The 11,582-nt window shown below is 47.1% G+C and overlaps 1 protein-coding gene across 1 annotated transcript in view; it reads left to right on the top strand.

The window, feature by feature from the left end:
• Positions 1-5,750: 5,750 nt before the first annotated feature.
• LOC308398878 (CD81 antigen-like) overlaps positions 5,751-11,582 on the top strand; it is a 28,904-nt gene continuing 23,072 nt past the window's right edge. The window contains exon 1 of the mRNA XM_080885746.1: positions 5,751-5,956. Coding sequence (XP_080741872.1) covers positions 5,891-5,956 — 66 coding nt within the window. The 5' untranslated portion in view covers positions 5,751-5,890. The remainder of the gene's footprint in view (positions 5,957-11,582) is intronic.

The raw sequence follows: 11,582 nt of genomic DNA, 5'->3' as shown, positions 1-11,582 counted from the left end.
AGAAATCCATTATTGTAATTTTTTTAGGGTCCCATCATAATTTCTTCAGAAGTAAGTACTGTACAGGGAGTGCAGAATTATTAGGCAAGTTGTATTTTTGAGGAATAATTTTATTATTGAACAACAACCATGTTCTCAATGAACCCAAAAAACTCATTAATATCAAAGCTGAATGTTTGTGGAAGTAGTTTTTAGTTTGTTTTTAGTTTTAGCTATTTTAGGGGGATATCTGTGTGTGCAGGTGACTATTACTGTGCATAATTATTAGGCAACTTAACAAAAAACAAATATATACCCATTTCAATTATTTATTTTTACCAGTGACACCAATATAACATCTCCACATTCACAAATATACATTTCTGACATTCAAAAACAAAACAAAAACAAATCAGCGACCAATATAGCCACCTTTCTTTGCAAGGACACTCAAAAGCCTGCCATCCATGGATCCTGTCAGTGTTTTGATCTGTTCACCATCAACATTGCGTGCAGCAGCAGCCACAGCCTCCCAGACACTGTTCAGAGAGGTGTACTGTTTTCCCTCCTTGTAAATCTCACATTTGATGATGGACCACAGGTTCTCAATGGGGTTCAGATCAGGTGAACAAGGAGGCCATGTCATCAGTTTGTCTTCTTTTATACCCTTTCTTGCCAGCCACGCTGTGGAGTACTTGGACGCGTGTGATGGAGCATTGTCCTGCATGAAAATCATGTTTTTCTTGAAGGATGCAGACTTCTTCCTGTACCACTGCTTGAAGAAGGTGTCTTCCAGAAACTGTCAGTAGGACTGGGAGTTGAGCTTGACTCCATCCTCAACCCGAAAAGGCCCCACAAGCTCATCTTTGATGATACCAGCCCAAACCAGTACTCCACCTCCACCTTGCTGGCGTCAGAGTGGGACTGGAGCTCTCTGCCCTTTACCAATCCAGCCACGGGCCCATCCATCTGGCCCATCGAGACTCACTCTCATTTCATCAGTCCATAAAACCTTAGAAAAACCAGTCTTGAGATATTTCTTGGCCCAGTCTTGACGTTTCAGCTTGTGTGTCTTGTTCAGTGGTGGTCGTCTTTCAGCCTTTCTTACCTTGGCCATGTCTCTGAGTATTGCACACCTTGTGCTTTTGGGCACTCCAGTGATGTTGCAGCTCTGAAATATGGCCAAACTGGTGGCAAGTGGCATCTTGGCAGCTGCACGCTTGACTTTTCTCAGTTCATGGGCAGTTATTTTGCGCCTTGGTTTTTCCACACGCTTCTTGCGACCCTGTTGACTATTTTGAATGAAACGCTTGATTGTTCGATGATCACGCTTCAGAAGCTTTGCAATTTTGAGACTGCTGCATCCCTCTGCAAGATATCTCACTATTTTTGACTTTTCTGAGCCTGTCAAGTCCTTCTTTTGACCCATTTTGCCAAAGGAAAGGAAGTTGCCTAATAATTATGCACACCTGATATAGGGTGTTGATGTCATTAGACCACACCCCTTCTCATTACAGAGATGCACATCACCTAATATGCTTAATTGGTAGTAGGCTTTCGAGCCTATACAGCTTGGAGTAAGACAACATGCATGAAGAGGATGATGTGGACAAAATACTCATTTGCCTAATAATTCTGCACTCCCTGTATATGATGCCAGTATTTCCCACATTTTCTAGATACTGCACCAGTACTGTGTGTAAAATGCCATCAAAAAGTCAGTTTTATTCTTTCTCACCTGTCTTTCTGTCACTTTTCACTTTTTAAAGGTTGCCATGTTAGAAAGAATATTTTGCCCTGTCATGCTGTTTATTGATGTGGCAAATGAATGGTTTATGCAAATATATCTAAATCTGTCATCAGTAATGATCATGTCTCACCTCTAGTCTTCTCTGTCTCAATGTCAGGTTTTCACCATGTGTTGTAGATAGTTCAGGAGGTTAACTCGACCAACAGTCTACTTTCAGGTACTGTTTAGAATACCAGAATAGGGAGGATGGTGCAGGTTTAAGTTTATTAGACTGATGCATATATACCAACAAGACAGCGTCCATCACTGTGACAACAGCGTTTGTTCTCAATCAAAGGCTTTATGGTTTTTCCTATAATACCTGGTGGGCCGATGTTTTGTCCCAGTCCAGCCCTGGCGGTCTATATCGCGGTTCATCTTTCGCAGCCTCGCTGTTTCGCTGATTTTTTTGTGCAATTTTGCATACTTTTCCCCCTTTTGTCTTTTTTTATACAGCGCATTGTGTTCTGCGTCCTGATTGGCTGTGGACCACTGTCCATTAGGGGTGCAACGATACACAAAATTCACGGTTCGGTTCGGTTCGATACTTTGGTGTCACGGTTCGATATTTTTTCAATACAAAAAAATGTTCATGCCTTTTTAATTTGTCATTTATTAAAATTATAAATACATATTTTAACTCAAAAGTACAGTTTTTAAATTTAACCCTAACCCTTGTGCGCGTTTTTTATTTTGACAGCGAATGCGCACCTGCGGACCACTTATGTGCAGCCCTGGTTATTTAGCTCGTCATATTGCAGCCACAGAAATTCTTTTGTCCATGAAACCATAAAGCTGCACTTTCTTTTTGCCTCATAGTCTGATTTGTCATAACTTCTCCGTTTTGTGGTAAGCTTTTCTTTGGCTGTCACTTCTTCACCCTGACCTGTCTTATTTGGCTCAGCAGAACTGAAATGCTTTTACACACTCACTCACATAAGCTCAGCGATTCTCTGCGCGATCAACCTCTCACATGTTTAAGCTGCGGGAGATTTCACTTGTCATGTTTGCATAGTAAGCTAACGATTAATAAGACGATGTCAGAGGAATTGGTGCACAAATTATCATCACTCACAGATCAGTGCTGTCATTGCAAAGTGAAAGCAAAAAAACAAGCGCAAATTCAAACGCGACTTCAATATGTCACATATTGACAGTGGCTCATCGATGCCAATGACATAATTACCCAGCTACATTTCTGAAAGAATGCAAAAGCATTGACATATATTTTTCCTACAATAGCCCGACGGGCAGGGCAGAGATAGATTTTGGTAGCCCGACTGAAAAAATCGCTAGCTCCGGGACGTCGGGCTAGCGATATTGCAAGCCCTGTATCTGATTGAGGAATCACTCATCTTTGGAAAAGAGAGTTTATTACAGAGAAATGTCTCTTTCCAAAATAAAAGCTATACTATCCGCTTCTTCTGGGCTATATTCTCAGCAGCATAAGGAGAATCACGTGCTAACAGCTGTCTAAATGACTCGGCTAAAGTTAGTAGCATGCTTGTTGTTTTTGTCTTTGCACTAGGATGATGTCGGCGTAAATGTGCAGTCATATTCGTTGTGTTCTCACTAGTGCTTTCAGGTTAATCTCGTTGAAATGACCTTAACGCCACAACACGGCAAATCTCCGTTAACGAGCTACCGCCGATCGCTCCGTGCATGGGGCTAGACGGCCAACACGTTAACGAGCTAACTGCGCTAACACACTAGTTCCCACCCATGTAATTGAGCATTGCATGGCACATCCAACATACTGTTTTACTTTAATCCATGACTCGCTTACCTTCAGGGTCATACGTCACATGAAAACCAAAATAATTCCAAACGCCAGATCTGAATGAGGGTGGGGGAGGTCCATCTTGCAAGGAGAGCTTAGCTTCTGTCTCGCTAGCTTGCCCTGCGCTCTTCCTTCTGACTATGCTGTCTGTGTTGAGCGCTCAGTGGATCTGCGCTCGACAGTGCAGCCTAGGCGGAGTAGTCGAACGCAGATTCACTGAGCGCTCAACACAGACAGCATCGTCAGAAGGAAAATTGATAAAATAAATTACAAATGTTGTATTGTTCGATACATATGCGTACCGAACCGAAAGCACTGTATCGAACGGTTCAATATCGATACGAATATCGTTGCACCCCTACTGTCCATCAGTCCCGTGCACGTGTCTCCTGTACAGCACAGAGTGCGTTCAGCTCGTCACATTTACATAAATCTTCCATCCTAACAGTGTGACTCATAAGTGCTGGACTGTACGTTTGTCAGTCTTCTCCCCAACAAGCACAACAATGTTGACGAGACGTCGTCACGTGCGGGTGTCTTTGGTTTCATCCTGTAATGCTGGACTTGTTTGTTTGTTTTTTACGAAGGTTTGAACTTTGAGCGTATAAACAAGAGAGAAAACTGAAAATGTTAATGCCTGTCTGAGAAAAGTGTCTAAAGTGTGTAGTGACGGGTTTTACAGCCTTAAAACATCTGTAATCATTGTAAATAAAGTCGGCTACTTCGCACACACACACACACACACACACACACACACACACACACACACACACACACAATACAGCAGCCTGAATATTGAAACTCTCACTCTGGGCCAAAAAGGCTAACATGTGGTCATGGAGCCAACCACATTAAAGGGTTTAAACACAGACACACACACACACACACATATATATATATATGCAGGAAGCTCCTGAGGATGTTTTACCAGTCGGTGGTTGCTGGAGTACTTTTCTATGCTGTGGTGTGCTGGGGGAGCAGCACAGCAAAGAAGGACTCATCCAGGCTGGAGAAACTGATCAGGAGGGCTAGCTCTGTGGTCGGCATGAAGCTGGACACTCTGGTGACAGTGGCAGAGAAAAGGACATTAAAGAAACTGATGGACATTATGGACAATGCTGGGCATCCTCTGCACACGGCCATAAACAACCAGAAGAGTCTGTTCAGTGACAGGTTGCTTCTCCCCAAGACAAGAACTAACAGACTTAAAAACTCCTTTGTCCCACACGCCATCAGACTGTTTAACTCCTCTCTGGAGGGGAGAGGGAGGGGAGACAGGAGGACAAAGGAGGGGGGAACAACTAAGCTGTAGTGCCTCTTCACCTCACTGTGCAATACCTTGTGCAATACTTTTTGTAAATAGTCAACAGTGCAATAGACTCAATACTTGAAATGTGCAATTCACTTGTATTTTTATTTTTATTCCTATTTATTCTATTTATCCCCTTTGTATATTTTATTTATATTTGTCTCTGTATTTATATATGTGTGTGTGTGTGTGTGTGTGTGTGTGTGTGTGTGTGTGTGTGTGTGTGTGTGTGTGTGTGTGTGTGTGTGTGTGTGTGTATATATATAACAGTTCTGTAACTGTAACTTTGGTCGTTGCTGTGCTTTTTTTGGAAGTCGAATTTCCCAGAGGAACCCACCCGAGGGATTAATAAAGTTCTATCTTATCTTATCTTATCTTATCTTATATGTGTGTGTGTGTGTGTGTGTGTGCATGTGTGTGTGTTATATTGTGTAACCCTGTGATTCATGCGCAGCTCTTTGGTCAGTGTTGTTGTTTTAAATGTGTTTCCAGATAAATTTGGATAAAGAGAAAGAGACGAAACATAAACGAGGCAGAAATAATCGAGTGGTTTAAAAAATGCTTTAGTTTCGTTTGATTACTTTTTGTTCTGTTATCTTCAGCCGTAACGCCCCCCTGCTGTCCCTCTGAAAGCCCCCTCCTCTCCCCGGGAGAGCCCCTGTGACCCCCCCCCGTCTCCTTCCAGTGAGTGAGAAAGAGAGAGCCTTCGGCGATGACGTAATCGGGAGGGTGTGTTTACCGTCTGTTTCTGTGTTTGTAAATAAAATGTAACTAAATTGCGACTCATTAACACAATGGGTTAGTTTGGCTCGCTCTCACCACCCTGCGCTCTGATTGGCTGCGCCCGCGCTTCGCTCCTCTCCGATTGGACGCTGTTTGGCTGCCAGGCGGAGGGAGGAGGGAGGGGTTGGGTGTTGCCTCGGTGTGCGAGCTTCATTCCAGTGTTGAGCTCTCTCCTGAACCGTCGCTTCGTCCTTCTGCTGCTCCTCTTGCTGTGCCTCTCTGCGCCGAACAGACCGAGTCCCGGAGCATCATGGGAGTGGAAGGCTGCACCAAATGCATCAAATACCTGCTCTTCTTCTTCAACTTCATCTTCTGGGTGAGCGCGCTCGCGTGTGTCTGTGTGTCTCCCCTAGCTGCTGGACATCGTCACGTCCCCCACCCATTTACCGCGAGGCCTGCTCCGGGACGCGCGCGCGCACATTGTCGGCAGCAGGGGCTCGCGGTGGGGAAATCACCGTCAGCGCGGGAGTCGTGCGCGCGCTCTGCTTACGTAACCACATTGTACCTCCGAGGCAAAGTGTGGGTGCTGTGCGCCGACGTGCACAGGTGGGGACAGATCAGGTGTGTGACCGCGGGCGATGTTCACTGCTCGGTTTGTGTGGCAGGAAAAGTCGGAGCTGGAAGTTTGGTGTGTTTGGTGTGCGGCTTTGTGTGGATTACATCCTCCTGTATGCGTGCGTGCGTGCGTGTGTGGGTAGGATGGGTGGGTGGAGGGGTTTCCACTGGATGAGTCAAAGCCTGTTGGGTAATGGATGGTGGAAACATTTGTGGGCAGTTTGTCATCTCCTCCTCCTCCCCCTGCTGCTGCTCATGGTTTCTTCTCTCTGCTCTGTGGAAAGTCCAGGAGCGCCGAGCTGCAGTCCTGGAAAGCTGAACAGAAAGTCAGACGATCCCTGTTTTACATCCTTACTAAAAGTGAAAGTGAAGCAACCCTCCATAGCAAACAGAGGCTCTGCACCATTTCATGGGCGGAGTCCACACGCCACCACAGAGGAGTCTGAGCCGTCCCACCGGGAGCGTCTCCAGAGCAAGAAGCGAGTTTTTAAATCAGAAATAAATCCAGCATCATCCTTTGGCATCATAAGGAAGGCGGGGCTCTTCCTCGGCTTCTGCCGTTTCTCGCAGGTATCAGTGATGGCCACTCCCAGCTCGCTCTTTGTCAGCGAGCGGCGTTGTTGCCTTTTACCCCCAAACATCTCCTAAAGCTGACCGAGGCGCTCTTAGTGTCAAACCACATGAGCAGCAGCAGGCAGGTAGCCGCTCTCCAAACACAGCACCAGCCTCTGAAGCGGGTTCGGCACAGCCAGGCTCTGTTTGTGTGAGCCGGGTTAACAAAACCTCAATCCCGCGATGGTCGTTGGTTCTTTGTGTCATCGGTCGAGCGCTGAAGGCTCTAAATCTTTATTGGCAGGAAAATCTGTGACACTAACAAAACTACAGTTAAAAGTCCAAACTTTAACCCTCCTTCACTTTTACCACAGCTGTCCAGTGGGCCAAATTAGAGTGTTTGCCTGGCCAATTCTGGCCCCTGGACCTTATGTTTGACACTCCTTTGATGGCCGACCTGCAGCTGTTATATGATGATAAACTTACTTAGAAATCAGCGGCTTTATCATCACCGTCGGTTAGGTCGTTGGATAAGCTGTTGTCATAGAAACAGTTTTATTTTCACATGTTTACACAGCTATTTTCTTATCAGCTGTTTACGGTAAACAAACGCGTATGTGAGCAAGTGTGGAACCTTTTATCCCGTTACAGTGTAACAGTGTTTGTAATTTCTAAAACCTTTTAGATATTTAGGCAAAAATTAGATTTTATTGTTTTAAAAAAGTCGCGTCGAGTCCTGGAATCAATGCAGCTGATGATCTCCTCGTGACCCCCACCACCTCATGTTTTATGTTTGTTCTCACTAAAACGCCGCGCTCAGGGGACCCTTAGTTGCCCTTTGACGAGCTTCAAGACTTTAATAAATGTCTGATAAATAAAAGAATAAAGTGACTGAAGCCTCTGCTGTGTGTCACACTGCTGGGATAATTCTCCACGTTTAGCTCGGGTCTGCTGTGTCGCTCGATTTCAGCCGCTTTAATAGAAGTCACAGGAAGTGTTGTACGCGCTTCTCAGGAAGCTGCAGAGTTAAAAATGTGTGAACTTTTACATGAAAGTGCTGATCAGTGTTAGTGGAGCTGAGGAAGCAGCTGCAGCTCAGCAGCCTGTGAGCTTCCACCGCTCTCACACATCTGGCGTGTCCACGCTCCAGCGCTAACAGGAAGTCTGCGCCTTTTAAAGTGCTCCTGCAATGGAAACGTCTGAAACAACGGGCTTACCCCGAAGTTCTCCGTGTGCAGTCGTCACCTCGAAGCATGACAGTGTGTGTTTGCACGCCATTTACACACACACACACACACACACGCACACACACACGCACACACACACGCACACACACACACACACACACAGTCTCAGACGGGGTCTCTGGATTTAATGTCTCCCCCAGGAAAATGTTGGAAAATGTCATCTTTCCTGTTTTGTCCGATAAACAGTCCATGTGTGGACGAGTAGAAGCCTGAACATATTCAACCAAGCGTGCGGCTGCTTCATTATCTTATCAGCTCCTCTAATCATCAAGCGCCATGCAGCGGCTGAACTCTAACAGATGTGTTTAAAGGGGATTTCCACGGGCTGTGAATATAATTAGCAAGAAATGAGTAAAAACACAGGTGATGATGATGGTGGTGGTGGTGGGGGTGTCGATGAATGATGCAGGGTCATCCTGTCTGGAGCCCGGCCCACAATAGCCCCTGATTCTGACTGAAAGGCCCGACTCGCAGAGCCACAGCCGAGCAGTCAGCTGTGCGCCGGGGAGAAGAAGAACGCCGTTTCTGTTCCAGCAGCTCACCTGTAAAACCCTCCTGCTGCCTTTTCATCAGAGTTGTTGGCTGCAGCCTCTTTCTGTCAGTGTGGCTCAGAGCTCTCGCTGTCAAGGAGAGACAGCGAGAGCTCTGAGAAAGGAAAAAGTCAAGGATCAGCTCGACCCCACAGCCTGCGCAGCGGCGTGATGGTCCGAAGCCGACCCGGCCGCTTCCTTTTGTTTGTGCGCATGAAATAAACGTTCTCATGCTGAGCGCAAATCAGTTTGACTCGTTCTGATCAGCTGGGCAGCCTGCTGCAGCTCTTATCTTCATAGTCACATTTTATTTGGTCTGCCACGCCCTCTTTCAAACCCGGCGGCTGGCGAGCAGCTGTGTTAATGATTCTCACACCTTCAGACTTTCAGGTAGAAACGATCAAACCTGAATCATGATTCTGTTTTTTCCTGCCTGCTCCAGAAACCCTGTTTCTCTTTGTGCTTGAATGAGTCTTTTATCCCTTTTGGTCTGTGAGCGTCACAGCAGCTGCTGGTTTCTCGTTATGTTTCTCGTGAACAGTCAGTTTGGTCGGTCGGGTGTCTCTGCTCGCGTGCTCGCGGCTCGTTTAGCGGGAGGTTGCATTTTTAGGTCTCCACGTGGGAAACGGCCAAATGCTGCCCAGAAATATCAGAGAGTAGCTCACCAACGAGTACCACACACGCGTGAGCGCCGCGACGTGCGCTACAGTCCACGGGGAGCGAGGAGGCGTGCAGCAGATGGTCAGAGCGCCGCGTTTAAGGACACACACACGTTACCAAACCTTCTTACTTTCACCGTGTGCCGCAGCTGCTCGTACAAAGTGTGTGCGCAGCACTGAGGCATACCACTCCATCGTAGCGGCGCACCCTGAACTTTGACCTTCTGAGGAAAAGTGTAGCCGGAGCAGAGGAATGTGGGACCGACTGATAGGAAAATACGAGCGCGTGAAGCTGGACTGAAGAGACAGCCCGGCGGGCGTTTCTGGACTCGGCCTTAGCGTTCTGTTTGCCGCCATGTTTTCAGGCGCCAGAAGCGACCTCGTTTGGATGACAGGGCGGCGTGCTGAGTTAGCACAGATACCTGCTCATTAGCGCTGAGCAACTTCCAAATGAAGCGCTTGATCTTCCCTCAGGTTCTCGGACACTCTGTTAGTGCAGCTGACCTCGCAGCAGCTGGAAGTGAGCAGGACGCCATTTTGGTTAAAAAAGCGAGAGAAATCAAAGACGTCTGAGTTTGTGTGTGCAGTGCTCAGGCAGCCGGGTCACGGTAGCACGAAGAGCGTGGGAAAGAAGCCAACTGGGCTTTGAGTTTGAAGGTGTTTGAGCTCGTAAGATGTCCCAGTTTCACTTTTCTCCCCTTTGACTAAACGTAGTCTTTAAAAGTAAAGATTGTTTCTCCATTAATCGAACTTTAAACGGTTCTTCAGGGTTAAACAGTTAAACTCTGGGTTTAATCGTGACTCCTTTTTTAATCCTCAGTTACTGGTTTTAAGGCGGGGACGAACAAACGTGTGAAATAAACCGACCGGAGAACATCTGGATCATCGCTGAAACGAAATGAAAACAATAAAAACAGTCAAACCAAAGTAACGCCGTGACTTGCTGCGTCAAACAGGATGTGGGGGTGGGGGTGGTTTGGAAAGGAGCCGCATATCCCGACCCCCACCCTTCCTCCAACCCACCCCCAGCATGCCCGACATTCTGCCTCGCGCTTGTGCGGCGGGCAGAAATAGACAGCGGTGGGAGGGAAACTCGAGCTGAAGTGCGAGGACTTGGGCGGAGCAGCCGTGTTTTCTCTGCCTGTGAACTACGAGCTGAGCAGCAGCTATGATGGATGCAGATTCCAGTTATCCTGAAGTGGCGGCGTGGTACAAAACGCACGTGGATGCTTTTAGTGACAAGACTTCTTCTTCTTGTCCCGCTGACCCGTCCTCTTCCGGCGACCCGTCAGGTCCCGGCATTCCCCTGAAATAGGAGAGCACCCACCATGACGCCACAGACCACACCCGGCTTCTTAAATATCCCGATACCTGCCGCGCTTCCTTTGTGTCTGGTGATGGGTCACAGCAGTCTGGCACATCTGCTCACATCTGCTTTTACACAGTGTAATAAACTGGAACCGTGTGGCTGGAGCTGGTGTGGGAGTCTGTTGCCATCACACATGTGCATGATGATGATGATGATGACGAAGGTTTCATTAAATGTTAATGACATGAAATGAAAACAAAGCTTTTATAAAGTGTTATAGGTTCATAAAATCTAAAGCCAGGTCATTTTAGTCCATTGGTAGCTGGTTGCTAGGTAACATGGCATCATGTCTGATATAGATCAGATCTTCAGAGGTCTAAGGTGTACCTGTGTGCCAGGTGTGCTTGGTTGACTGAACCGAGGTTTGGGGGCATTATCATAAAGCTGCGTCAACACAGGAAGTGACCAGAGAAAGTCGATGATGTCAGACAACTGCGGGTGAAAAAAAATGGAAGCAAAGTGGGCGGGTCCTAAGATTAACTTCCCACTACTTCGAGGTGAATGAGCCCCGCCCCTCCCTGAGCCTGGTTCTGCTGCAGGTTTCTTCCCACTGTCACCAAGCTGTCGCTCAAACGGGATGTCTGCCCGCCGGGTTTCTCAAACTGGAGTCGTCTTCACCGACGAGCTCGAGTCCCAGCTGATTTCCTGTGAGACGAAACCGTCGTCATTAACGCCTTTAATTGTTTTTGGACAACAAAGAGCATCAGGATCCTCCGGCAGCAGCTGTGAGTCACTCTGGGTTTGATCAAACTGTGATGGGATTAGTCAAACACAGGCGAGCCATTTCGTAATCCCAGCAGGCCAACTGGCCAGAGCACCAAACCAGTAACGGTTCGCCAGTCGCTGCCTTTTATTGTCCTTCAGCGCTGATGGCGAATCCGTTTGTGCACAAGTTTAAGGAAACGAATAAAGAACCAAACAAATGTTGATAAGTGCTGTCCATAAAGACCTCGCCACAGTGGGTCTTCCCACAGTGGGATGGAGGCGTGTAGACCACTCAGCTTGTTCACTGATACTGGAACAGCCCGGA

The sequence above is a fragment of the Rhamphochromis sp. 'chilingali' genome (genome assembly GCF_963969265.1).
Source record: "Rhamphochromis sp. 'chilingali' genome assembly, chromosome: 6".
In the NCBI taxonomy this organism is placed as follows: domain Eukaryota; kingdom Metazoa; phylum Chordata; class Actinopteri; order Cichliformes; family Cichlidae; genus Rhamphochromis; species Rhamphochromis sp. 'chilingali'.
Note: the sequence above shows the minus strand (reverse complement) of the source record. Positions and strands in the feature narration are given on the sequence as shown.